The sequence below is a fragment of the Micropterus salmoides genome, unplaced genomic scaffold (genome assembly GCF_014851395.1).
Source record: "Micropterus salmoides isolate LMB-PRFRI ecotype aquatic unplaced genomic scaffold, ASM1485139v1 Ms_hic_scaffold_3, whole genome shotgun sequence".
NCBI classification, from domain to species: domain Eukaryota; kingdom Metazoa; phylum Chordata; class Actinopteri; order Centrarchiformes; family Centrarchidae; genus Micropterus; species Micropterus salmoides.
Window position 1 is genome coordinate 24,180,078 of NW_024042261.1, and position 27,349 is coordinate 24,207,426.

General features: G+C 41.8%; 1 protein-coding gene across 1 annotated transcript; it reads right to left on the bottom strand.

Annotated features, from left to right (window-relative positions):
- Nucleotides 1–6,824: 6,824 nt before the first annotated feature.
- egln2 (egl-9 family hypoxia-inducible factor 2) lies at nucleotides 6,825–22,629 on the bottom strand. The gene is made up of 6 exons (XM_038692215.1): nucleotides 22,347–22,629; nucleotides 20,312–21,787; nucleotides 11,866–11,985; nucleotides 11,478–11,614; nucleotides 9,312–9,379; nucleotides 6,825–9,178 (listed from the first exon to the last, which is right to left on the bottom strand). The coding sequence occupies exons 2-6, from the start codon at nucleotides 21,554–21,556 to the stop codon at nucleotides 9,126–9,128; spliced, it is 1,623 nt and encodes a 540-aa protein (XP_038548143.1). The 5' UTR covers nucleotides 21,557–21,787; nucleotides 22,347–22,629; the 3' UTR covers nucleotides 6,825–9,125.
- Nucleotides 22,630–27,349: the final 4,720 nt, after the last annotated feature.

The window sequence follows — 27,349 nt, forward strand, 5'->3', positions numbered from 1 at the left end:
AGAGAGAGGGACGAGAGAGGGGATATGCTATACAATATGCTATGGCTCTCTGCAATCAAAAACAATTTTAAATTGGCCTAGTAAAAAAAAATCGAACCCTACTTTTCCACGAGTTTACACAGTAAACGCCATGTGGGCATCTCCACAAGTAGTAGGTTTTAATGTTGCAGACCACAGTTTGTTTGCAAGTGGTTTTAAAGTTTAAACTCATATGGTTGTGAATCTTTGATGTAAACTCACCTTAGAATTTCCAACTAAAAAACGCCCCTCAAAAGCAGCTCAGCGCCCCCCTTTCCAAATTGCTTCCAGCGCCCCACATCATCTTCGGAACGCCCCGTTGAGAAACACTTCTTTAGACCAATTAATCACAATCATTTCTTTGTTTTTAAAGCAATCATAACGAATCCTTGCTGAGTGGAATTTGGGATATGTTACCACCTCCAATTTTTTTTAAAGGACCAATATCATCTAATAAAAATGACTAATGTCTCGGATCTGGGTATCTTCTAACATTTATCAAAATCTTCAGGTCATAATGTGATATTTGGACAGATTGTGGTGCTAGAGGGACTGTTGTATTCAATTCAAAAAATGTCCTTTATTAGTCTTTTCAATGATCCATGATTACTTGAGCGAGAGCCCAGCAAGTGGCTTCGGTAGTTCCCTAACCTAACCATAGAGGGCACTACTGGAACCACTATTCTCATGGGAACAGACTTTAACACAACACTGGCGCTGCACCCCAGCAACATCACGATGGGAGGCTCCACTACCTGACAGTTGTGGGGTGCCTGTGTCACAACTACCCTCCAATTTTAACCGCACCTTAGTTACCACACATCTTATCTTTACTCCACCATACAACACTTCACAATCCATGACATGCATCCAACACAAAACAATACATTTACAGAGGCAGGCAGAGGGGTTGAAGGAGTGGGGGAGATTCTCATTGGCCTCGTGTCCTGCCCCTGGAGCCCTGGGCGTCGGGGGTGCTGTGGGGTTGGTGACGGCCTTACCTGATCTGGGGTGGGCTGGGGGGGTCGGGGCTCCCCTGGCGTGAGGGCCCGCTCTTGACCTAGGGATCTGGGGACTCGGGCTTGTGGCTTTTGCTCATTTCTGCTTGGGTGGTGTGTCCCTGGGCCTGGGGGCCCGTTGTCTCCTCTCCTCGCCTGGGCCCTCTTCGGCAGGGGTGGGGCTCCCGCTGCTTCCCCCTGCCAGCTCTCTGACAGTGGGGGCATTCTCTGGGGCGCATGGCTGGTGTTGTCGGGGTAGGTTTTGGTGCTCCTCCTTGGGGGTGCTTGACTGGGGGGGCTGGGCCCCCGTCCAGGGATGAGATCGGCCTCGGGGGCTGCTGGCACTGCCTGCACTCTGGGGAGGGATGCCTCTGGCTGGGCTGGGGGACCGTTGGCCTGGTTCTCCCGCGTTATCACTCCCTGGCGGCGGGGAGCTTCCCGGCTCAGCTTTCTGCTATTCTTCCTTGGGGCGGGGTACAGCTTCCCCCGGGACATGCGGTCCTTTGCGCTTTGGGGGGTCGCGGGGTGCCCTGGCGTCTGGGGGTGGGGGTCTCTGCGCGTGTTGATCCGGTTGTGGTTTGGAGGGCTGCGGTGGGATTGTAGGGCAATTGTTGATGCATCTTGATGCATTGTGCTTTTTCCCTGGGCAGGGTCTCTGAATGGCTGCTGGGCGTTTAGTTTGTGCATTGGAGTCCGGCGGATGCATTTCCTCGTTGGCTTGGAGGGACCAGTTTGCGTCCCTGTTTTGCTTCGTTGGCCTCGGATCCATGCTTCCCCATTTCTCTGTCGGCCAGTTGTTGGACCCCTCTGGATACTGAGGTATATAGTTAGTTTTCGGGATGTGCAGTGTGGGTGCAGGGCAGGGCTGTGCTCTGGTTTGTTCTGGGCTTGTGCCTGGAGTTCTCGGCCCTTGACGAGTGGGTGGGTTGGTGGTGGCATGCAGCTGAGCTGGTTGATTTTGCCTCGGTGCTGGTTTGGCTGGTGTTGCACGGCGGCCGGGGGGCGTACTGGGCATGGGGGATGTCGGCTGGTTCCGGCGGCCTTAGTTTTTTCCGGCAGTTGGGGGGACGGCGGACTTTTATTGGCGGGTGCACGGTGACCTGTGCGGTGCATTTGCTGCCAGGCTGGGACTTGCTGCTGGTGTTTCTCTCCGCTGGCTTTCGCTGTCGTGTTATTCCGCTTGCTCTCTCTCGTTTGCCCGACCTCGCACGCAGGATTTGCAGTGGGCTGCTTGGCATTGGGTATCGCCGTGCTCGCGCAGTGTGCATGTTGGGCTCGTCACTTGTGCATTGGTGTTGATGATTGCATGGCATTTGGGCGTTTTGGTTGTTCGCTGCGCAGCGGTGTGGTGCTGGGTGGGGGGGGAGCACTGGTCTATGTTGTGTGCACGCTGCGGTCGGTCCGGGTGCTGCTCTTCCGCGGGTTACGCTTCTTGCGTTCCGTTGGCATTGCGTTGTCAACTGGCATTTGGGTCGGGGTCTTCCGCGTTTGCATCGCGGTGCATCTGGGAGTCTTTGTTTTTGTGATTGATTTTTTTTTTTTTTTTCTCCCACCTCTATTGGCTACTGGGGTTTTTGCCTGCCTGTTGCTGGGGTAAGTGTGGCACAGTCGTGGCGTCCCACTCTCACTAACAACTACATTCTTTAACAGGCTTATGCACACACACATGTACACACACACCTACAGACACATTCACCCACACGCACACAGACACACACAGTCTCACACATAGACACAAACAAATTTAGGTTGTCCCTGGTAGAATTATTCCTGATGCTTCTCTTTCAGTTACTTATTTAAATTAATTGTTATTATTCCAGCTCTGGTGGCTGTGCTGTGTTGCTTATTTAGTGTGCTGGACTGTTTTGCTGTTCAGCTGGTTGTCTTTTACTATTATTATTATTATTTTTATTGTTTGTTGTTGTTTTTGTTTGTTTGTTGTTGTTTTTCTCCTCCCCAAGCCCCCCTCTCTGTTCTATTGCAGGTTTCGTTGCTTTCTGCAATTGGTGTTTCCCACTGCTTTTCCCTGTTGTCCCCACCTTCCATCGCCCTTCTCTTACAGGTCTTGTCCTTTCTCTGTGCTGTCTGTTTGTGCCCCCCCATCCCAGTGTCTGCCCCCCTGTCCGGCCCGGTGACAATACATAATTAAATAAGTAATAAAACAGACAAAGGAGTATATTAATACTCTCTTGTTAAAGTAAAATCTGTCTGGCACAATATGGTATCCAGGTCATCATACTCTATACCAGGCTGCTGGGCAGGGCAGGACAGGTTTAAAAAAAAATAATAATAATTAAATTTGAAACAGTCAGGTTATGAGTAAAAAGTGACTAGTCATAAGAAGACATTTTGAAACTTATAGAAGAGAAAGTAAAACGTTTGTAGGAAAATTAGTGAAGGATAATGGAGTTGTGCAAAACCTGTACACGCACTGAACCAACAGTCACTATGTGCACACCCAGGCACAGGAAGCCCAACCTATTCATAGTAAGAGTAAGAGCTTGCAAGGATTGCATCATTGTGGCTAGAGTGCAAAAGTTTTACTTCCATTTGATGACATGCTTGACAGAGAAAGCAGGATGCCGAAAATATCACATGCTGTAGAGTTATATGGTTCAGAGCAGGTGCAGACTGTGTTTCCATTATGTAAGTGCACATGCTTTTGAATGCAAATGCTAACATCTCACATGCTGGGGGGTGTTTTCAAAGTTTTTTTGTGTGTGTGTGTGTGCGTGCGTGTGTGTGTGTGTGTGTATGCCCATACAGTCCAGCAAAAAATGGAGACAGAGAGGGGGAGAAATTGCAGACAAACAAAAACATGAAGCCCAACTCCACAAAGAGTCCCATTCCCATAGAGAAGCTGGCACATGAGTCTTTTCATGTTACGTTCTGACCTCTGGTGGTTGCACATGACACTAAAGGAAGAATTAGACCTAAACTGCTATGAAGGACTTAAGCCACAAGGTGGAGGGAGATGAAAGCAACAAACTATGGCTATCTGAACCTCTGCTGCCACATGAGCAAAGGTGGATCTAATAAGAGATGCAAATCTTTTAACAAATTATGATGGGCTTTATATGGTTAATGCTCCTGAAAAGGTACTAAAGCAGCCTGGTGTATATATTCAGCCAATACTACAGATGCACGATTACAAGAAAGACACACCGCTCTGTTTCAGTCTTCGCAGCAAATTTAAAAGCGAGGGCTCCTCATCTTACATCTGCCTTGTTATTACTGGAGAGTCTGACCACTGGCAGAACAGGAGTCAGGGTTTCATACCATGCTGACCTTGCTGTTTAGCAAGCAGAAAAGGCACTCATATTCTAAGAAGTCAGGGGCATAGCTAATCATGAGGATGTTTATTCAGCACTTTAGATTGCACATAATGACAGATAACCAGCTATGATTAGAGGTGGCTTTCAAACTTCTGTATTTTATTGGGTACAAAAATGTGTCCATGACAGTGACTCTAAAACTGTCATGTACTGACAGCTGACCTTTTTGTTGTTACAAAAAACCCCAATTACCATTTGAGACGTTTGGACCCTTTTGTTACCTGAAAAAAAAATGCAGGTAAATATATTTATAATTCTAGAAGAAAGGTATTAGGTATTATAAGTATTGATACCAAAACACCAGACCTAGCACTTAAAAGCACTACACATGACATATTTTCCAAAAAATTTAACTTTACTGCACAGAGGGCCACATTGTTTAGGAACATCAGGCATTGAACAGAAGCATGTTAGTCTCACAGGTGACATCTTAAATCTCCCAGGACCATGACAGAATCTCTTGTACAGTTCATATTTCTGTTCCAGTGAGTCTGCACAGTACATGAGGAAGTGGCCAGAGTCACCAGATGCCCGTCTCTGTGTGCGTTTGTCTGACCCTGCTGTTTATATTTACAATTTGGTTCAGACTGTTAACTTGTTTGGTTTGTCAATATACATAAATAAGTGTGTGTGTTAAGAGACTATCTTCCACTGAGGGAATTTACCACACTGAGATAGTTTGTTTATGTGTGCTGCATGTGTAAATACACTGATGAACACCATCTGTGTTTCTGTGCCAGCATCAGTGTGTTTAAGTGCGTTTATTTTAGCAGAGTCTGTTGTGCTGATACCACTAGCATGAGGGCGATTACTGAAAGGGTCAGAGTGTCATGCATGTGACTGTGCATGTCCACATTTGTGTGTTAATTAAAGTGAACTGTCTTTGCTCAGTCTCACAGTCCTAAAAGTTTCAATTTGTTTTATATAGTGCTTAAAAGTTAATTGACTGTAACTAACAGTGCTGAAATGCTATTTCCATTATCGATTAATGTGCTGTTTATCGTTTTGATGAATCGAAAAATTTTTAAGTTGGTAAACAGTAGTAAAATGTTAGAGCATAGTGAAACTGCACATTGCATTGTCCCACAGCATTAGGTGTCAACTTCAAATTGGTTGTTTTGGTCATGAAGCCAAATACATTACATTTAAAATCTAACAGCAAAACTTTATATTTATATTTTTTCTTAATCCATGACTCAATTATTTTTTACAATTGGTGATTTATGAATTATTTCCTGTTGACCAACCATTTGTCTAATTGTTTCAGCACGAATGTGTCATGTGAAAGGGGTGGCATACTTGAGGTGATAAACCCAGTCACCTAATTTCGCAGCTCTGATGTTTTTAACATCTTTTAGTTCATTATTTTGGCTTTTACGTCATGCAAATTTACTGTAGTGTTCAGTGTGTTGCTCTCCTCGGTCCTGTTACCACCAACAAAGCTCTAATGTACCTTACCAGCTATGCTAAATTACCTGTCCAGCACTGACAAAACTTGGTTAGCCACTAGGTAGGTGAAGAAAGCCCAAAGCTAGCTTTTGACAAAAACAGAAATTTAAAAAATGAGTGAATACTTACATTCTTCAGGTGGCCAAAAATACTCTAATGGGTTAATGGTGCCCCATGTGTCTGAATGTTTAAGTAGGGAAGTGTCACGGTCACATCCATGGTTAGCGCTAGCTAACAACTTCATGAGTCATGACAAAATATAATGGTCTGAACCTATCATCTTTTTTGAGGGGCGCATTTCTGGCCCCTAGTGACCAATGCTAATGCAGCTTTGATGTCATTAAAGTTATCCCTTAATTTATGTAGGCTATTAAATAGGCTACATAAATGTTGCAGTATCTATTCGCTACACAATAGTACAATACTAGTACTTCTTCTATCATTTGTGCTAATCTAAACTCCACCAGAAAATCTGAAATGTGCAAGACATTCATGACCTCTTGTATAATCCAGTTATCATCCACTTTGACAGTGACACTGATTCATTAAAAAAAAACAACTATATTTTCAAGTTGTTTGATTTAGTTGTGTGTCTGTTATCTTCTGCAATCATGTGCTGAAGAGCTTCTGAATTATCATTCTTGATGTACAATTTTTTTTCGCCTCAAAACCACATGAAATCGGCAGTGGTTCTTCAATGTACCATTTCACTCTTACATTGAATCCAACAAAATCCAATTGATTTGGAAAATGATAGCATACTTATATATTTTTCATTATTTCATCATTTATAATTATGTATTTCAATGTCTTTGTATTGCTTTTTAACAACTTCCCAATCAGACTGGAGGAATCAAAAACACAGAAAGGGAAGCAATGAATGTCTAATCCAGCAGCAGAGGATAGGAAGCATCTCTCTCGCAAGCTTTCTTTTACTGTGATTCATATACTAAAGCAAACACTGATTAGCAAAAGACAAAACCAAAGCAGCAGCTTTTATAAACCCTTCTTCAATCAGGCACACTCAGTCTGATAGTTTGACTTTAATCATTTACTCTGTAATGCAGAGCAAGCAAGCTCTTAGTTACCATTTACATTATGAGTCAGAAGGGCAAACTTTCTCTGTTTCCAGATACTGCGGAGTTGTTTTAACCTTGAAAAATAGGTTTCAACATCTGTTTTCAACATCATGGATATGTACTATACATAGCGTACTATACAGTATGTACATTTTCAAGGCATTTAAAGAACAGTTCACGTCATTAAGCCAGAACAAAAAATCCTCTTTTATGCCAGTATTTGATCATTATGTTTAACTTGCCTCCCTGTGTCCTGCACCATTTGTCACACAAAGCACAAAGGTTATTTATAACCATAAAAGTGGTCACTCTTCACTGCACAGCACTACTCAGGTAAAAAAAACTTGGTGCTTTCATTTGTTTTTGCTTTTTGTCTCTTAAATCAGATCTTAATTACACAAGAGCGTGGGTGTACTTTCCTTCAGAGTAAGACTAAAAAATTATCTCATTTGTGGTTGATACAGGGCTAGCAATGTTTATTTTAGCCTAATGTCACATCCAAATTGACGACACACTTGGTTTCTGATATTCACAGTATTTCCTGCAATTAGTTACTGTATTTTGATGTAGCAAGTGATTGATAGTATTTCATTTTGAAAATACTCCTGGTGCTGCTCTCTTGGTCTCATCTCCCAAGCTCAATAAAACTGGGAATCAGTTAAGGTTTTCCCCAGCAAATTGATTACAAATTATTATGTTTGTGTACAAAAACAGACAGGTTTTAATTAAATACGCCAAAATAAAAAATAACAATAGGCAAACAATTTCCATTTGTTGTCACTGTTTTAGTTTCTATTGCATTTGAATGACCATATTATCCACAGCATAAAAGGCATTAGTCTACATGTTTAGTTGTATTTTTTTTCTATCATTCACATATGGCATGTCAAGCAATAAAGTGCTAATTAAAATAACCTTCTCTTTAACCAATCTTAAATACACCGAGACAATGTCTGCAACCCTCACTGAGACAGTGGAAATTGTCACATCCATGTGCAAGTACTCAATCCCACACATGAGCAGGCAGTAGTTTGACCCTGCAGTCCCCATACAGTGTGTGCCTAACGCTGTGCTTTATACTGTTAATGGTCTTAAGTGGCCAGGTGTGTGTGTTTGTTTGGCCAGATGGTTTCTCTGACAGTGTATACACTGGTGATACATACTGTTTCCATCTTCAAGATAGATATGCATACAGGTTAATGAGCAAGTGAACACACATGCACGCACGCATTCCAATACGAAAAACACACTGATTCATCGAACCCTGTTTTGACCCCATTCACTGGACATCTTGCCTCTTGTCTCAAGTGTGAGCTGTGTATTTCAGTCATACAAAGAGCAGTACACATCATAATACACATAAAATCATCCAGCATGGACATTTAATTGTCACACTAACATTTTGAGGCTGTTGCAAAAGGTGTTTTTGTCTTGGCCAGAAAATTAGAAAATTAAAAAATAAAATTCCTGGAATACTTCCTGAACTCTACTTAGTGTGCTATATTGAGTAAAACTACAGTGTAGTTTTAAGTAACACCCCTGTAATGTTTAGATTTAGTGCTTGAGCCAGACTGACTGACTGACTGACTGACTGAGTGCCATTGGGCAACTTTCCACTGTATCATGGCCAACAACAGCTTGATGCCTTGTCTAAGGCTATTTCCTTTCTGTGCCTCAGTCTTTACACTGACCACATGTACATACGTGCATGGAGGAATTTCAGGGATGACGCCACTGATTTCTACTGTGCACCATTTCCCCACTGTGTGTCTACTGATTCATCATGTATACTCCTTATGTTTGAAATGAAAATTAGAGAGCAGGGTAAAACTAAGATTTCTCAATACATCACAATTTCACTGATAACTGAACAGGCAAAACTGCAACAAAATAAAATTAAGGAGACCATTTTCTTCAGTTTGCTGTGTACACACGATTCAGCGAGACGTCAAAGTTACTCTCTTCTTTTGCCATGACGTGTAATTGGGATCTCACCTCCGCCACGCGATCCAGTCCGTTGTGCTCTACATCTACAATGTCTTTTGATCAGCGGCCCAATCACATGGCAGGAAAACATTACATCACAGCCCATGATGTGAATCTGACAGCTGACACTGTAAAAGTGGCACGGAACTGCAACGATGAGTGACAGTTTAATGGTGTCTCCTTTTATGATCATGACGTCCATTAGCAGTTCAGGAAGGCACATAATGCGTTTGGAGTGCTCTCCAGTGATTAGATGAGATTTATGTCCTACTGTTTTGAGTGACAGGCACTTGAACACCTTTCTGTCCTGTTGCTATGGACACAAGCAATAGAGAAACAGGATGTTAGTCACATACAATATTAATTTGCGCCAAATATAAACAGAGGTGATGCAGTGCATAGACAAGCTAGGAAAGAAACCCAAACTGACTTTGAATGGCACTTACCCAATCTATACTTCTCTTTAGCCTCAGCTCTCTCTTTGGCATCAAAGTACCAGACTGTGATGGCATAGCTGTAAGACACAAGAAGGACAAAGAGATCTTAATGACATGATATATAAATTAGCTGTTTTTTAGTGTAAGTCAAAATTGCCATGTCCATGAAATAAAGTAATAACGAAATAAAGTCCCTGAAATGTCCTAAAATGGTATTTGTTATTTCCATTTCAGCTTGGTCAAACAGTTCTGAGTCATATAGTCACACACTGTAAGCTATAAATGCCAAATTGCCCTGAAAAAAATCTGATCAAAAGGGCTTTGACAGCTAGAGACAACAGATTACAGATTACGTATGATATGTCTTATTATGTGAACAACCGACTGTCCTGGGTAGCAGATGTCCACGGCAACAGAGGGTTAATTTCTCCAGTTTGTATTCTCTCCTGTGGGGCCATGTTGTTTATTCCTGTCTCTCATGTCTCTGCCTCTCCAGCACGAGTCCTGCAATCGAACCTTCCTCCCCTCTCCCTCCCACCGACCCCCTCAGGAAACACATACTTCCTGTCTCCGGCTCCACCTCGCACCCCAGCAGTCAGATGGAGAGGAGAGGAGAAGAAATGCAGGACTGAAACAATATGTGTTGTGTGCTCCCGGTGGATGCAACTATTTGGTGCTACGATGTGAATAAAAGTATGTGCAAGTGCTTCCATTAGGGATGGGTATCGCTACTCGACTCCTTTATGGCATAGACCAAAACAGCCCAAGAAGAAGAATCGAAACGTCTCCAGTCAAACCAGTACATTGATACCTAGGCCTACGTTTTGTAACCAGATTGCGGCAAAAAATAATTATTTGTATGGTTTTGCTTGCAGCCAAATACACAAGCAACACACAGAAAGAAAGAGAAGAGCATGCCTTTTTTTTCTCCTTATGTGCCTGCATCATAAACTGTATAAAAAAAGGCCTGCACGCGCCGAGTCCATGTGTGATTTTAACAGCCGCTCACCTTTGGCTGCGGTCTCAGGCATGTTCGTCACTGTTGCAAGTTTATCAACACAAGCTTGGCTTTCCCTTTGTTTCATCTTCTGGTATCATTTAACATTTCTCTGTACAGTTTTATTTGCTATTCAAATCACTTGTCACTGATCGATTGCTGCATTCCATCACATCAATTAAACGCTTTTGTAGAACAGTAGTGATCAGCTGATTTAACTCAAGGAGCCTTGAGGTGTAGTTGGTTTGATTGGCTGGGCGTGCAGCCTCTCTTTTTCTTTGTGAGTCTTTAGTGTAGTTAAGTGACTAATTTAAATAGAGTCCTTACTCATTTTATAGGTTACTTGTTACTGTGATTTTTAGAGGTGGTTTGCGCAAAAAATTACACACAAAAAATTATCTTAAATTAGGATGAGTAGTGATCTGATACAATTTCCCAATACTTTTATGTAACAGTTATTTGAAACAAGAAAAAAAATAAATAACCTTGCTGCTCCGTAACAACAATAAAAATAATAATAGGTTACCAATCAACTACTATGGCTTCTACAGGAGGCATTATATGCAAGGTATCGAATCAAGTACTCTATTGGTATCGGTATCACTTTAAGGGTAATGGTTTTGGTACTGGTATTGTAAAGTTTTAAACGATACCCAACCCTAGCTTCCATAAGTCTGTTTATGTACAAAGTGGGTCCTTCTCACATGAGCATAAAGGACACTTCAACAAATGTGGATCCCAGATTCTGTCTTCATTAGAAAATAAGCATCGCTCACAAAAGTCTTGACTTCAGGAGAGCAGGAAAGAGGAAATTGAATAGTCAAGACTCCATGTTAAAACACAAATAGATCCCTCTCTTTATGTGCGTGTTTGCGCGCACATTGTGTGCGTGCTTTCTGCTATTTAACCTGCTGGGCTTGTTTATTAAAATGTATAATAAATCCACTTTTGTTTTCTGTGCAAACCGTTAAATAATTCATAAACTCATTTGAAGTTTATTTACATTATAATTAACATGTTGTTAATTCTAATATTAAAGTATAATATGGACTAAAATATGCTGGATATAAACAAGTGCAACACTGAAAGTGTGCCCTGTCTCTTCCCATACAATATAAAATCATGACATGACTTTATGAGTTTTTGTGCGCGTGTACTGTTCCCTCAACATTACTAACCGAGTGGCGTAGGCTGGCTTGACTTCGTGTGGGTTCCTGCGGTCAGACCAGAAGATGAGCAGCCGGTCAAACAGAGGTTCGATGTTGGCTACCACATTTTTCCCTTCAGGGTAGATCTGCAGCAACCCACCTTGTGTCTGCAAACAGGCACACACAAAGCACACAACATAGTCACACAAGTTACTTGATTTAAAATTTGGTCTTTAAAAATAAGCGTGAAGCTATCACTCACACATAAAGGCCGTACCAGATGCATGTTTTTTTGTTGTTGACTGCACTGGACGTACATCATTTCTGTGATGATCCTCATTTACTTTGACATGTACATGATGTGTTTTTAAAAAATGCATTTGCTTTAATTTAACTACTATTGGTCTTGTAAATGTACCTTGGCATCCCAGTTCTTGTTGAGATAGTAGATACACGTGATGCAACGTCCATCACCATTAGGGTTGTCAACATGGCGGACGTACCCTGCCCCGTTACCTGGGTAACAGGCAACCATTGCCTAATAATAAAAGAAATGGGATTGTTAGAAAAAAACACATAAAAAAAATATAAAAACAGCAGCATCAGGGCAAAAACTGTTGTAGCTGTTGAAGCACATATGCGGGTTGAAATACCAGTGACTTAAGGTGTTAATCCTCTTTATCAGATAAACTAGCAAGCGAGCTACAGGTAACCAGAAATTTCAGCCAACTCAAGGAAGATGCAAAAGACATCTTCTGTGACTGTCTGCTCTACCTCCGGCTTTCCCACTGCTCCACAGGAAACCGTTTTCCAGGTGGACTGTTTGCATACTTAATATAACTTTCCATGATGTCACACACAGTCACGAGAGGGAGAACGGGCAGAGAAATGTGTCAAGAGTTCAGCAGTTGTTCCCAGCTACAAAACGATCTGTAGATAGAGCATCCACGTTCAAACAATGGTCTCGCGCTGGTATTTCCCCTGCTTGACGTCTATGTGTTGGAGGCTGTGAAGCAGGAGAGCGCTGCTTTCTCTGGAAACCAAGACCTGCGTGAGAGCTCTTCAGTCAATGCGCATTCCAGATCACAACAGCTACAGGGCCACGTGACTTTATATGTACTGCACCAGGTTGAAAATGAGTTGAGCATGTGTCACATATCAGTCTGAATCAAAGAAACATTCTCATGCTTCAGGCTGGAGTTGTGTAAATAGCTTCCAAACTGTCTCCACTGGCTGTGGCAAGCGTACAGTCTTTACAGCTGATTCACATACTGACTGAGATCAGCCTATGCTGGCAGAGACAGACTGCAGATGATAGTTGGCTGAGTGTAGAGTAATAACTTCTCCACTATCTCTCCAGGCTGACTATAAAAGGAAGATACTGTCATTGTCTTGACTTATTTCCAAAGTTCCACTGCATCACTTCAGCTCAGTTCTGGGACTCCATTGTTCATGACTAACAAGTTCTGCACTGCTGCAGTATCGATTTAACTTGCCCGACGCTATGATTTAAGCTCTCATATTACAGTGTGAGAGGAGGAAATTAAATAGCACTTGCATAGATTTCTAAGACAAACACACCTGTGCTTGTGTTGTTTGTGAATCTCAAACAAAAATGACGGTGCGTTCTGTGTTGGAGAGTTTTGGCTAGCAAGCAAGCTTCTCTCCTCATTCACAGCCAAGTGAGTTTGGTTGCGGCATCTATGACTCTGTTCAGCCACTGTCTGCTCTCATTACTGACCAACGCTCGCAGTCAGAGCTCATTAACCTCCTGACCTTTTACTCAGGGGCTCCAACTGACAACCAGCCCAGCTGCATCAAAAGGAACAAATCAAATGTACACAAAGAAAAGAAAATGACTGTATATGGACATATGTACATGTGACATAATGATGTGATTAGAGTAATTAGAACTTGTCACATTGTGAGTGACCAGTTTTATCAACAGCTGATACTGCCTTAATAGGGATCAATTACCTTTTGTGGAGACAGGAACTTGTTTTGACAATTTAAAGTTTAAAAAGTTCCTTATGTGTATTATAAGTATATATAAGTATAAGTGTATTATTTTAACTACTGTATTACAAAACATCAATACTAAGGGTTAAATGGTTTTATTGTCATGGTAACACTGTATCAGAGTTAGTTTTCTAGTGGAGGCTTTGTTATCATCTGACTTGAATATTAAGAATGACCAACTGCTTAAAATCATTTATGAAATTTAATGAAGACATAATGTATTCAAGGATGGATTTTCTCTATACACATCTAACGATGAGTGATTATATTTGGGTGTGCGTGTGTTCAAGGAAGTGTGTTTTCCCAGAAAACTTTTTTCAAACTGGTAACAGTCGCAATAACTGTAATTAACCACAATTAACATGTAATATGCCACACCAGACAGCTCAGCCCTAGCCTGCAGCATAAACACATCACATACACACACACACACACACACACACAGCCTACATCTATGCTTACACAAGACAGGCATATCATTTAGGAGGAGGGTTATGTTATTCACTTGAAACCAGGCATCAAAAAAATAGATGGGAATTCATTATACATCGCTTTTTAAACCAGTTTCACATGCATCCACATGGTTTCAGTCTCCTTCTGTCAGCAGCTTACATACACAAACACACACAAAACGTTCAGTCACATAGCGTGACACAGCATGTCTCAATCCTATCTGTCGCTTCTGTCCTGCTCGCTCTCTTCATCTCTACCGAGATCTGTGCCCACTGTAAGTTAAAGTCTAATTGGCACCAACCACTTGTCTGCCAGGCACCAGCACTAATGGCCTAATGGCATCACTGGGTAGATACTGCTGTCAAGGTGATGGGCCGGGCAGCAAGAACGTGCTGTTCTGGACAAGAACAAAAATAAACTCTAATGCTACTTGCATATTATGATAAGAGGAATGAATGGTGGAGACAGGGGTCTCGAGCCTGAACAAATACCTCCATTGCTGCTTGTAAAGGAGGAAAGAGTGAGGGGAAGAACATATGTATGTATATATGTGAGGAGGGTAGTAGGAGTTAAAATGACGATTTGAAAACACTGAAAAGAATTTGGAAACAGTATCTAGTACCTAGAAGTAGATGTTGAAGCATAAAATTGTCTCTTATTTGAATCTTTATATTATTCAAAACGACTGTAATAGAGTTCTAAGATGTTTAAAAGGTATTACATTAAAAAGCCCTGTTATAAACAAAAGGTAGTGTGGTCTTTTGCTGGGCTGAGCCCCAGGTTTGTTAGGGCTGTGCTCAGCTTTAAAAAGAACCTACAGATGGCAAAATAGTCAAGACGCACGCTCAGGTGAGCTAAACTGGTTCTATTTGTGGATCACTAGATAAAGGGTCAGACAATCTAGGGACAAGATAAATAGATTTTTAATAAATCTGACTTTTTCTCTCGATACCAATTCCAATACCTCAATTTAGTGTCCTTTTTCAAATATAAAAATATCTCTAATCTTATTTTTATGTAAGGTAACATGAAGCTAGTCGGCAGGTCACCATGACTTAATTAATATAATTGATAGCGGAAACAATCAATTTTGTAATGTTGAAAAAACCAATATTTAATGTAGATCACATGAGCTGCCTCTGATGTGTGTTACTCTTGCGGGTGTGATAAGCAGAGAAGAGAATACTCTTAATGTATGAAATGCAAATACAGAAAGAAAGAAGAGCGGTGAAGGATGTGCAGATCATAAAATATAGTTACAATACTAACCACCATAAGTAGCCTACATTCTCTTCTACCTGCCCCCTGACGTCAGACTTGATTCCTCAAGCTCCTCCCCATTTTACAGTGGAACAGCCCTGATAGCTTGACACACTTACTGTCAAGCAGCCCCGCCATCTTGCTCAATTTCAACAGCTGACTACTCACAAGGAGCCATGGTGACACGGGATACGATACAGGATCAGCTATTATTAATATTTGCTACAAGATTGGATTTGGGAAAGGTGAAGGAGATTCAAGTCTGGATGAATTAAACGGAATTTTGATGAACTGCATTGTCATCCCAGCTTTTATTTGTGCTGTCCGTCCTGGCTCATACCACAGCCCACTATTCAGCTAGACTCAGACTATGAAGGTCAGAGGTCAGACTATGAATCTGTAATTGTTTATATGTAATAGGATATATTATCCAACCCTTTGATTCAAGTGAATGGCACTCTCACATTTAGCATCACCTAACACTTTCTAATGTACCCAGGCTCTTAAGAAATTTATGGATTTACTAAAATATAAAACACAACGCAGGACAGGTTTAAACTTACAGAAAAAAATTATCTGTGTGTGTGTGAATGTGTGTTTTGATGGTGGGTGTACTTTTTACCTTACCATGAGAGGATTTCGTCACTAAGGTTACAAAGTCATCTGTACTAGAGTAATATCTGCTTGTGTGTGTGTGTGTGTGTGTGTGTGTGTGTGTGTGTGTGTGTGTGTGTGTTTCTCCAATGTCCATAGGTTGGTAGTGCATGGTACATGAAGTAAAGGCTATAGTGCTTCATATTTGGAGCTGGCGCTATCCATACCTTTAATAATGAATAGGCTAGATGGTAGAATAAGAAACATGATCAAACATTCAAGAGTTTTGGGTATTTTCTATGTGAACAGAAAACAAAAGAATGCTCAGCTCTTATGAGTCAATCCTGCTATGGCCCCAACAGCACTCATTATGCATGAGTCACGATGAAGTTAAGATAGAGAAACGCAGTGTATATTTGTGAGTTTCTGTGGGTGTAAATGTGAGCATGTATGCATTTTAGATTAATTAAAATGTATGCCTTAATATGTTTTTGACCTATACCAACAACAAAAACACAAAGGAAAAAAAATACAACGTTAAAACAAACATGAGGTAACAAGGACCATACTTTACACTAATTCTAACCAAGTTCCAGTATGACGTGCACTGTAGGGCTACAACTAACAATTATTACTAACAATTATATAGAAAACAGTTAAAAATGTCCATTGTAATTCCCCAGAGTCCAAGGTAAATGTTTGTTTAACCTGACCTGCAGTCCAAAGCCCACAGACTCACAACGAGATAAAGCAAAATAAAAACTAAAAAGACTAAATACCAAATTGGCAAATTTATGTCTATCTACCCACCAACCATCAACTCAAGCTAGCTAAGGACATCTGTAAATGCATTGTGTGTGTTAGCGTATGATATCTAGCTCCTGCCTGCATGGTGGCACCGCTGAGATCTAGGAGGGGCATCTGAGAACTGGCCGCTACAGTAGACAATCTCGTTGTGCCGAAGCTTCTGCAGCATCGCCCCTTCTCAACACTATCCTCCCACTCCTTACACTCTCACTTCCAGTCTATCCCCTCCCCCTTCGCGTGTCTTGTTCCCTGCGCTGAGCTGTTTCTCTGTTCTCCATAATACAAGACTTTCCCACCTTCACCCTCCACTGTATTAACTGAATAACCATTCCAATGTTAACCTTGTAATCCTTCCTACTGTATGTCTCAAAGGCAGCAGAACCGGGTTCCTGCTGACTAACAGGAGACAGGGTACAGAGATATTACCCACTGCTGGTGAGGCATTATTTCGGGCATTGCCAGCCCCTCTCGTTCTCTCTCCATTTCTTTCACACACATTGCAGAGCACCACTCTGTATGGGCCTGTTACCAAGGTAACGGCTGGGAAATATTTTGTCCAAGTAGCGAACAACGGGGTTGATAAGACGAAAGAGAAAGGGGGTGACGTAAAGGACGGGGGAAAGAAAAGGGGAGTAGAACAACAGACAAAAAAAAGGAACAGGTATAAAATAAATTAGGTTTTGGGGATAACTGTCCCTTTACAAAGAGGAGGAGGTCAGAAAAGACGCAGTGACCTTCTATCTGGATGTACTCCTCCCTGATCCTCCTTTTTTCTCTTCCTATAACCTCTCTCTCTCTCTCACACCCTATATATTGTTGTATCCAACTCTACGCTGTCTCCAGCACTCCCCTACAGGTACAGTCAGCCAGGACATTTTGTACTGTGCAGCACAGAACTTTTTTTATAATGTGTGAATTAAATAGAATCACTCAGTCATGTCAAATAAGGGAATCTGAACAACTTAACACAACATTACATCCTAATAAGCTTCTGGTGGGCACAGACAGGCTTATAAACATAGAAAACAGTGCAACCTAACACAACTGGCACCCATCAATACAAATGTGGCCACCCCAGAATAAACTCCTCTTGATCTAAAAAACTGTTACCTCCCAGGAGGCCACTTCTATTGATTGTTTTCAAAATGCAATCCAAGTGATACAATTAAAGAAACATGTCTATCAATCAGGGCTGGGCATTAAAACGAGAATGATAATTATCACAATACAATTTAACTCAATAACAAGTTAAAACATTTTCAACACATTCTTGATTTAATTCATTTGAATCACAAACAAATTAGCACTTCATTTATATATGAAGATATTTATTTGTTGAGGAAAACCTTTTTTATCATAATTGTTTTGAATGTTCCACCTCAGATTTGTTAGGTGATCCACTGTTTGGCAAGTGTCATGTTCTGGCCATTAAGAAGAGTTTAAAACCACAATTAACGGTCTTGTTTCTTAAACTTTCGTTTACTAGCAAAGATCCACCTTTAAACTTGAAAGAAATGATGATTTGACATTTATCGTGATAATTATCAATATCAAATGATATGAAATGTTTTATCGTGATAACATTTTTGGCCATATCGCCCAGCCCTACTATTAATACATTTTATATTGTCATTAATTTATGCGTGGTTCAATAGCGTATGTTTTTTTGTATGAAGCTGCCAGGTGAATTGAGGTGACAGCTATGATGTGTTGTTGATTTCAAGGAAACTGCAGCTCAGAGTGTCAACAGATAAAGAGGGGTTTTATATCTTTGTGACACATTGTTTGTGCACACAGAATGCAACTCGTGCATTAGGCAGAAATTCATTATATTTTGCACTTTAAACTGCATTCCATTGTCAAGTTCACTTTACTGTTCTGATACCACTAAGTCACAGGCTAGGCACTCTGACCTGAAAGCAGCTCTGCCAGCTCATGTATAAAAGAGCAAAAGGCAGCTGATGTGAGGCATGCCCAACCAGTTCCTGTTTAGACACTACCTCTAGCTAAATAAAGTAAATGACGAGACATGCACAGATGGCAAGGTGCTACGTGTGGTGGTGCACGGATGGGATGAACGAGGTTGTGGTGCAAAGACATTGGGAAGAGAAGGGAAAAATAATGTCGATGATTAATGCAATCATGGAGGTGGGTACAAAGGCAGATACAACCCACACATCACTACTGATAGGGCAAATTCAAGCATTTGTTAATTTAGTAATATAATGCCACAAAAATGCATGTATATTTCTGAACATTTACTCAACACTCTCATTGATAGCTCTGCTGATTAAGACTGCAAAGTTAACCTGGGCTTGCCAGCTTGCAGGCAACAGCTTTCACCTAATTTCCCCTTTGGGAGCGGGAATGTTGTGTTTACTCAATATTAGATCAGACACGGTATTTACCGAGAACCCTCCTGCATTTACTTTCCGCATGGGACATAACAGCCTGGAACAGTTTAACCCGTGTAAAAACTGACCTCTTCTGACAGTAAATCATAAAAATACCAGTATTTTTCCAACTGTCACTTTTTTTCTTTCTTTTGGATATGTGCATTTTAGAAAATAGCTCCAATTAACATTTATAAAGACCTGATACAGACAAATGTTTCAAAACACACAATCTGCATTGTCTGGATCTGTTATTCTGTAAATCTTGACTGAACAGGGAGGCTGCTAAAACTCTGAGAACATGAACAGTCTAAACTGACAATGACAGACAGGGGGAAATACTGACAATCAGGTTACTTAATCTGAGTGATCTTCACTCTATTGCACTGTTGTTCCAATGCTACAGGGGAAAACATCAGCGAAGACTGATGAAATAGTAGATTTACTATGAGGTATAAACCAGACTTAAGTCAGAACAAGCCACCAACATTACCTTGATAAAATAACCCAGAACTGCCTCACTACAGGGGCAGGGTGTGTGTGTGTGTGTGTGTGTGTGGGGGGGGGGGTTCTCTGTTCTTTACACAGTGCACAATGTCCATGGCTGTGTGCAGGACAGAGAAAACGGCAACTGTGGACTATGACGAAAAGGAATTAAAGTAGTTATAGGCTATTTCCTATAATTCTTTAGTGTTTATCTTTAGTGGTGTGCTCGGGTAATGGTTGTGCAAGGCATTTGAAAAATATCAATGGAGAGGAGAAACTGAGGCATGCAGTGCAGTCACGGTAAAATGAAGAGCAAACAAATGGCTCACGAGGCATGAGATATGACATAAAGGAAACAAACAAACAAAACTCTCCTGCCAAGTGGTGATAGAAAACGTTGTCATCAAAGGCAGGAGAGATAGTGATACAACAGATACAGCCACAGAAAAATTTTTCTTCTCCTGGGTACCACTGGCATGAAAGCTGAGACAGGGGCAAACTTAGGCAGGCCTCAACCCAGGCACAGGGCCAGTTTAGGAGGATGGCTCAGCCCGCAGCCCCCCTTATCAACCTCACATGTGCCAGAAACACAGCGGGGCTCATCCTGACATCCTACCTGAGGCTCAGCTCACTCTCCCACTGTGGTGTGAGTGTGAGCGTGTGTTTGTTTGCCTGCCTGCATGCATGTCTGAGAGGCAACGATAGAGCACAGCAGAGATGACACAACCACTTGCTTTAAATATAATGATGTCATCAGATTTTTTTTTTTGTAGGATCTGGTTTCTCCCTGTGGCATGAAGATGGAAAACACACCCCTGACCCCACCTGTCCCCACCCTGTTCCTCCTCTCACCTTAGTGCGTCCATTGATGACACAGTTCCCCAGCTGTCCATTGGCAGCGCTGTACATGACGGCCTCATCAATGTGAGCCATCAGCACCCCGATGCTCTCGCACCCAGGTTCTCCTCCCTCCACCCAGGCGATCTGGTCGCCCCGGATGCTCCGTGAGGGAATGCTCTTCTGGATCACCAGCTGCCCGCCACGAAATTTCCCGCTGCGGTTTAGGACCTCCACCTCCTGCAGCACCCTGTCGCCCAGCTGAGAGCCCAGGAAGGTATCCTTCACACAGATGCCATAGTATTTCATGCAGGGGACGATGTACTGCTGGGCTATGCGCTCTGCTGACCAGCCAGACCCTGCAGAAGGCTGTGGAGTTGGTGTGCACTTACCCTCAAGGGGGGAGTTCTGGCTGGGGGAAACTGGCGGGCCTAGGGATGCCACCTTATACCCGTTGTGCTGGTTGGTCTGAGGGGCGGGAGGGGTGAAGGGAGATTGGGGAGTGGCACAGTGCACATGATTGTTTGTCATTTGGTTGTTATTGAAACTGTGGCTGCAGTTGACTGTGACCGGGGCGACTGCTCGGGCCACTCTGGAGGCCTCTGAAGATTTGTGAGCAACACTTCCATCTGCCAACCTTCTCCGCTTAAAGTCTGAGTCTCCAGAAGCAAAACCCGGGTCCACAGAACTCTCTAAACCGGGTGACCCTATTATGAGGCCATTAAGAGTTCCTGACCCAATGTCCCGGTTCTTCCCATCTCTCCGTTTCTGTTGTTGTACCTGTCTGGCCTTCAGGTCACCATTGATCCTCCTCATCACTAAAGGGCATTTCTCATGAGCTGTCTCATGAGCTGTCCTGTTCTTCTCCACCAAACAGGCTCTGCTGGTGAGGGGGTATTTAGTGCCGTCAGTCACCACCGCCACCCCCTTCAGTGGGGCCGGGTGACCGTTTGGTGTGTGAGCCAAAACGCCCGCGTGGCTCCCCTCCACCGTGGCAGACGGAGACACCACGCCGCCGTTGTAGAGAGGCACGCCGGTTTTGGACTGCTTCGTCGGGGTTGTGATTGCGGGGGAGTCGGTCTGAGAGGCCAGACCCGCAAGTAACTCCGCGGCCGTTGGACTCCCGACCGGCACCGTGTAAAAGCCGTTAAGCCCCATGTCCGCTCGGCAAGTGTGTTGAACCTCAGCCGCTCCAGAGACGAGCTGCTGTCCGCGGGAAGAGCTTGGGTTTAAAAGGTCCGTGTGTCCCAAGCTCTCCATTTCATCTCGTCATCTGCTGGATGCGCACGTAGCTCACGTCCACTCTTCATTTTCTAGCTGAGCCACTGCTTTCTCTGATGCAGAGGATCTTTGCCACAGCCACTACAAGTTTCATATCCAGGTCCTCTTCTAGGCTACTTGCTTTCATTTCAACCGTTGCTCTCATTTAATGCTCTCAAGCTGCACATTTGTTTGCATCCGTCTTATAAACATTTTGGCTGTGTAGGATAGCTGTGGAGAGTAAAACGATACACTTTAGGCCTATTAATAGCACAGTACAGACCACTTGTCACAGTGAGCTGAAGTAAATAAATCTACAGTATTTAGGCTATATGGTGCAACAAACGTCTGAACAGTATTTACATATTTTAAGTGGGAATAAAACAGCGCAAACATTGAACAGGGCAAGTGTGGCCTATATCATCAGACCAACATGAAGTGCACGTCTGTCTACGCTACATTATTTATTGCAGCTAACAGTTCATCCCTTATACTAACAATCAATTACACTTAACTGAGACTGAAATTAGACACTGGCCACCAAATACAACATTTCTGCTGTAAATACAACCTTCGGATAAATATACTACTGCTGTGAAACTCCCATTAAAGGACTTTCGTCTTTATCAGCTATTGATTACAGCAGCCTTGTGATCAGGTCCCTCCTTAAAAAAACAAGCATAACATGACACCAGTGTATTGATTTAGATGAAACACATATTTCGGTGTGTAAAATTCATTGAACTCTAAGGTAAAACGTCCCTCCAGGAGAGCGCAGTCCACTGCTTACCACGGCAGCCTACAGCAATGCAAATCCACAGCGAGCGTACGTGACAGGCTGAGAGTACGCATGTTATTTCCGGGATTGTCTTGCCCGTGTGTGCGTCTGCGTCCCATCCAATTTTGTTGCCGGTTATAAATAATGTCCAGCAGGTGACGGCGGCCAACGCTGGTCCGACACGTTAAACTCAACCGGCGGGACGGAGGGAAATGCTCGGAGCCACACAAGGTCCCCACAATCACCAAAAAAAAGTGCTCTCCGTTGTGTCGGCGAGTGCCCCCACTTTCTGTCTGTCTCCCCCACCCCCCGCTCCTCCTCCTCCTCCTCCCGCAGCCCGCTTTCTTTCCACTCCCTCCTGTCATTTACATGCACACAGGCAATGTGATCACTTGCCACTACAGCCAGCCGTCAGCTGTACTGAGAGAAACCGCATTACAGAAAATAACAATTAAAAAAAGATTACTGCTATTTTGTTCTACCGCGAAAAAAGACTGCAGTAACGCAGGTTCTCATAACGACTTACTCCTATTTGGATTTTCTTATGTAACTTAGCCTACCCATTTATTAACTAATTACATTTAGTAGGCTACTCAAGTAGGTCGCCTACTTGCACTAAATACAAATTACAGGCAGGCCTACAAAAGCCTACTTTAGGACAGTATTTCTATGGTATGGTACTTTATACTTAGGCTGTATACTTTTTAATAATAATTATAATACATTTTACGTGTAACGCACTTTACATTTGAAACAAATCTCAAAGTGCTTTACTCCACTAGATTTATTTGACAACATCAGTTAGTTACTTTGCAGATTAGCCTTCAGATTACAACATATAAATAACAAGTTATGATTATGATTATTATCAGTGTGAATACCGGAAGTCATCAATATATTCAGCTCAATTAGGACATTATTGCTATCATTACAACTTTTCATAGCTTTCATACTTTCCAAAATATACCATGAATTTTCCGCATTCAATTGAATAGAGGGAATGTTTTTAAACTTTTTCAAGCTTTTCATCTCTTACCTGTACTTTCAGAACTTACTTTTCTAGAAACTGTTCTTCCAGACAACTCCCTTAAAACGTGTAAAGACAATCAGCTTTGTTTAAGGTAAAGTTAAAAATGGGAGTAAATGAGAAAAAACCTTTAAACTCACTCATCTTCAACCTCTTCCCATTTGTTCGTACATACAAAACTCCAGTCAAATTTTAAAGTGTTCACAAGCCTTGGGACTTTCTCACATTAATTAAACTTTTTCATCGCTTACATACTTTTTATACAATTGCAGTTCAAAATTCAGTTGGCTTAAATGATTATTACTGATGCATTCATGTATAAAGCGCATTTTCTTGTGATAATTGGTCAAAGTGAAGCCACTTGGGTATCATATTTTATAAACTGATCCTATGTTTTGTGTGTAAAATCTTAATCTGTAAAGTAACTAGTAACTAAAGCTGTCAAATGAATGTATTAAATAAAAAGTAAATTAAGTAGCACCAAATGCGAATATTCAAGCAAATTTAAGGTTTTGAATACACAAGTGACACAGTGGCTGAAACAACAATCATGTAAACACTGAATAGGTTTTGTATGAATGCACTAGCCACATGCATGTGCACCCTCATTTTAATATATTCACACTAACACACAAACACACTCTTTCATATTTATACCACATCAGTGCAGACACAGTCACTTACAATGGCACATGCATATGCACAAAGTCTGTTTAATCTCTTCTGGTGTGTGTATATATGTGTGTGTGTGTATGTGTGTGTGTCAAGATCAATAGAGGCTGGGGTCTACCACACCAGACAGGACCCCAGGTGCAGACTGTGCAAGGATGCCCCTGAGACAATACAGCACATAACAACAGGGTGGAAGTGCATATATGGAACACCATAACCAGGTAGCTGGCATTGTGTGCAGGAACATCTGCCATGAGTATGGGCTGATAGTCCCAAGGTCGATATGGAAGACTGGACTTCAAGATCCAGACTGACAAACTGGTGTTGGCTAACCAACCAGACATCATGTGGATTGACAAACAACAGAAGAAGGCTACAGTGTTAGATGTAGCAATCCCAAGCGACAGCAAATCAAGAAGAATGAACACGAGAAGCTCGAAAAATACCATGGGCAGAAAGAGGAGCTAGAAAAGATGTGGAGACTAAAAGCAACAGTGCTGCCAGTGGTAATCGGAGCACTGGGGGCCATGACCCCCAAACTGGGAGAGAGGCTACAGCAGATTCCAGGTACAACATCAAAGTCTCCGTTCAGAAGAGTGCAGTCCTAGGAACAGCTAAGATACTACGCAGAACCCTAAAATTCCCAGGCCTCTGGTAGAGGACTTGAGCTTGAGGATGAGACATAGGATGAGAATGAGACGTTCCCCCTGTCAACCCCACAAGGAGGTTGACAGGGGGAATTTTTTGTGTGTGTGTGTGTGTGTATCTGCTCCTTGTTAAATGAACAAACAAACAAACAAAAAACAAAAAATATATAAATACATATATAAATAAAATAAAATAAACATATGCAGACAGTTTAGATAATTCTATATTTGGATCTAATTGGAAAGTCATTTGAGAATTTTGACTAATAAGATATTTTTATAACCTTCATTCAACAGGCAAAAACTCATTAAGATAAAAATATCTTTTTCAAAAGTGTCCTGGCCAAGACAGCAGACATAAAAACAAATATATATTCTAGATAGAATACAGATATAATTCAATGAATGCCAATACTGCAATAAGTCAAACCTGCTTATTGGTAGAAACAATCTCTACCAGTTTCTATCCTCTCACAACATATATTGCCATAGGATGTCTTTTTTAGAGGACAGTGACAGTTAGTATTAGTATTGGGAGTGGGATGTCAGACCTTCGCTGATCTCAGTACTAAACCCTAGGTTTGCTTAACTCTGCTAACATTTGGCATTATTTTGTAGCAAGAGGAAGTGAGGTAATGTGCTGTTATAAAGTCAGGCTGGGTTTAGGATGCTGGATTAGCGCTTCACCCTGAGGGATTAGGGACAGAGTGTAACAGTGCTTGCTTCCAGTGCAGCCTGTCTCAGCCTATACATGGACCTAGAGAGCAGCCATTTAAATTGCTGGGGGCCACACATCATTAGGTATGCATACAAGTATGCTGCCTATGCAAATGCACATGCAATGGCACGTTAACCAAAATGCATATTGCATAGTGATTATACAATCAGGCTTCAGAGCACATAACAGACTATAAACATCGCATCCACAGGCATTTACAGCTTACTTTTAGAAAACAAATACATACAAGAGATATACCTGCATGACAATGTGCATTACATGCATGCACATTCTTCTGTGTGTAAAAACACAGCGAGTTACTATCAGGTACACTCAAACACAAATTGATTACATGAGATAAAACTAAGCTAATTAATTAGCTTTAGATGTGCTGGTAGGCAGAATTTGTTATCTTTGGACAGAACCAGGCTAGATGTTCCCCCCGTTTCCAGTCTTTGTGCTAAACTAAGCTAACCGGCTGCTGGCTTTAGCTTCATGTTTACTGCACAGACATGAGAGTGGAGTCAATCGTCTCATTTAAATCTCAGCAAGAAAGCAAGTAAGTGTATTTCCCAAAATTGAGCACTCAGCAGTCTCACACTCTTTCTAACATGCATGTTTCTAATGCAAATCAGGCTTTGGATAGACTGTGTCTGACAGCAGAGTCATTCAACTCAAGTGAACACTTTGTAGTTTGAGATCAAAATATAATTGTAGGTTTAATTGTAGCCTACCATTGAGGGCTGCATATGTGTAGGTGAAAAGATAATTGGTAAAGGTCCTGGTCATAACTAAATGATATAACAGCAAGAGAAATTCCATACAAGGCTGAATTTACAGCTGTAGACACTATAGCAGAACATAATAAATTATTATCAGCCAGTGAAAATTTGTTGAAATGTAACATTTTGAGTAATGGAATAAATGTCAACGTTTATGCACACCGTAAATTCTTCATGACATGTGAATGAGACTTTTGATCCCTTCTAAGTAAAACTCTAAATTGGTGAAGAAATCCCACAGGAAACTAACAATGATTCATCAGGCATGGAAAAGCTGTCACTCTGTATAACATTTGTCTATTTAATTGGGTTTGTGGTTTGGGCGCAACAAATAGGAACAACTATATTTTGCACCAACATGAAGAATACCACATTGTTCAGAGAATAGGGAAGTTGTTTGAGAAATGTTTCATCTGTGTGTTTAGTCATCACAGCACATCTTCCACATGACTACAACAGGTAACCATAATAATGTAGATCAAAGCTTGTTTTATTGCCCTTCATTGGTAAAGGAGTTCATCTAAGACCAGCACATCAAGGATGTGCAGACTGTACTGTGGGTTTTATTGTTGCTGATATGAAGGTGTGACACATTTTTATTGCCGTTGACTTGGAAAAGCAGCGTGAGCAGGAGGTTTTGTGTGACTATGGGGCAGCTTTTCCTCTGGAAACAGTTGGCCAAAGGTTGACCCTAATTAAGGAGTGTGCTTAAAGTGGCAACGGAAACTCTTACCACCAATGTTTGCCAGAATGAGTGTATTTTCAAGTCACACAGCCTACATAGTGAGTACAGTTGACAGGAAATAACATAATCCCGCCAGGTTTTGCCACTGCCAGAGCAGTTAGATGTTACTGTAAGAATGATGATTCATTGTTTGGCTTTGGTTGTAGTGGAGAATCTGCACCAAGCACTGCCCTATAGGTAGTGTTTGAATAGCCTACAAAATATTAAATGTCTGGCATAGAACTTAACATTGACTTGATTACAGCAGACATGTGGTGATATAACACACACATACAGGCATACACATGCAAATCATTAGCCCAAGATGTAGGCTCCAACAATGTCATCCACGTAAGAGTTATGATCAGAGAAAACAAGTTGCCTCAAAATAAATCAGGGCTCTTATGTACCAGGAAAGCTGTGCCATAATTAAAGGAAAAAACAA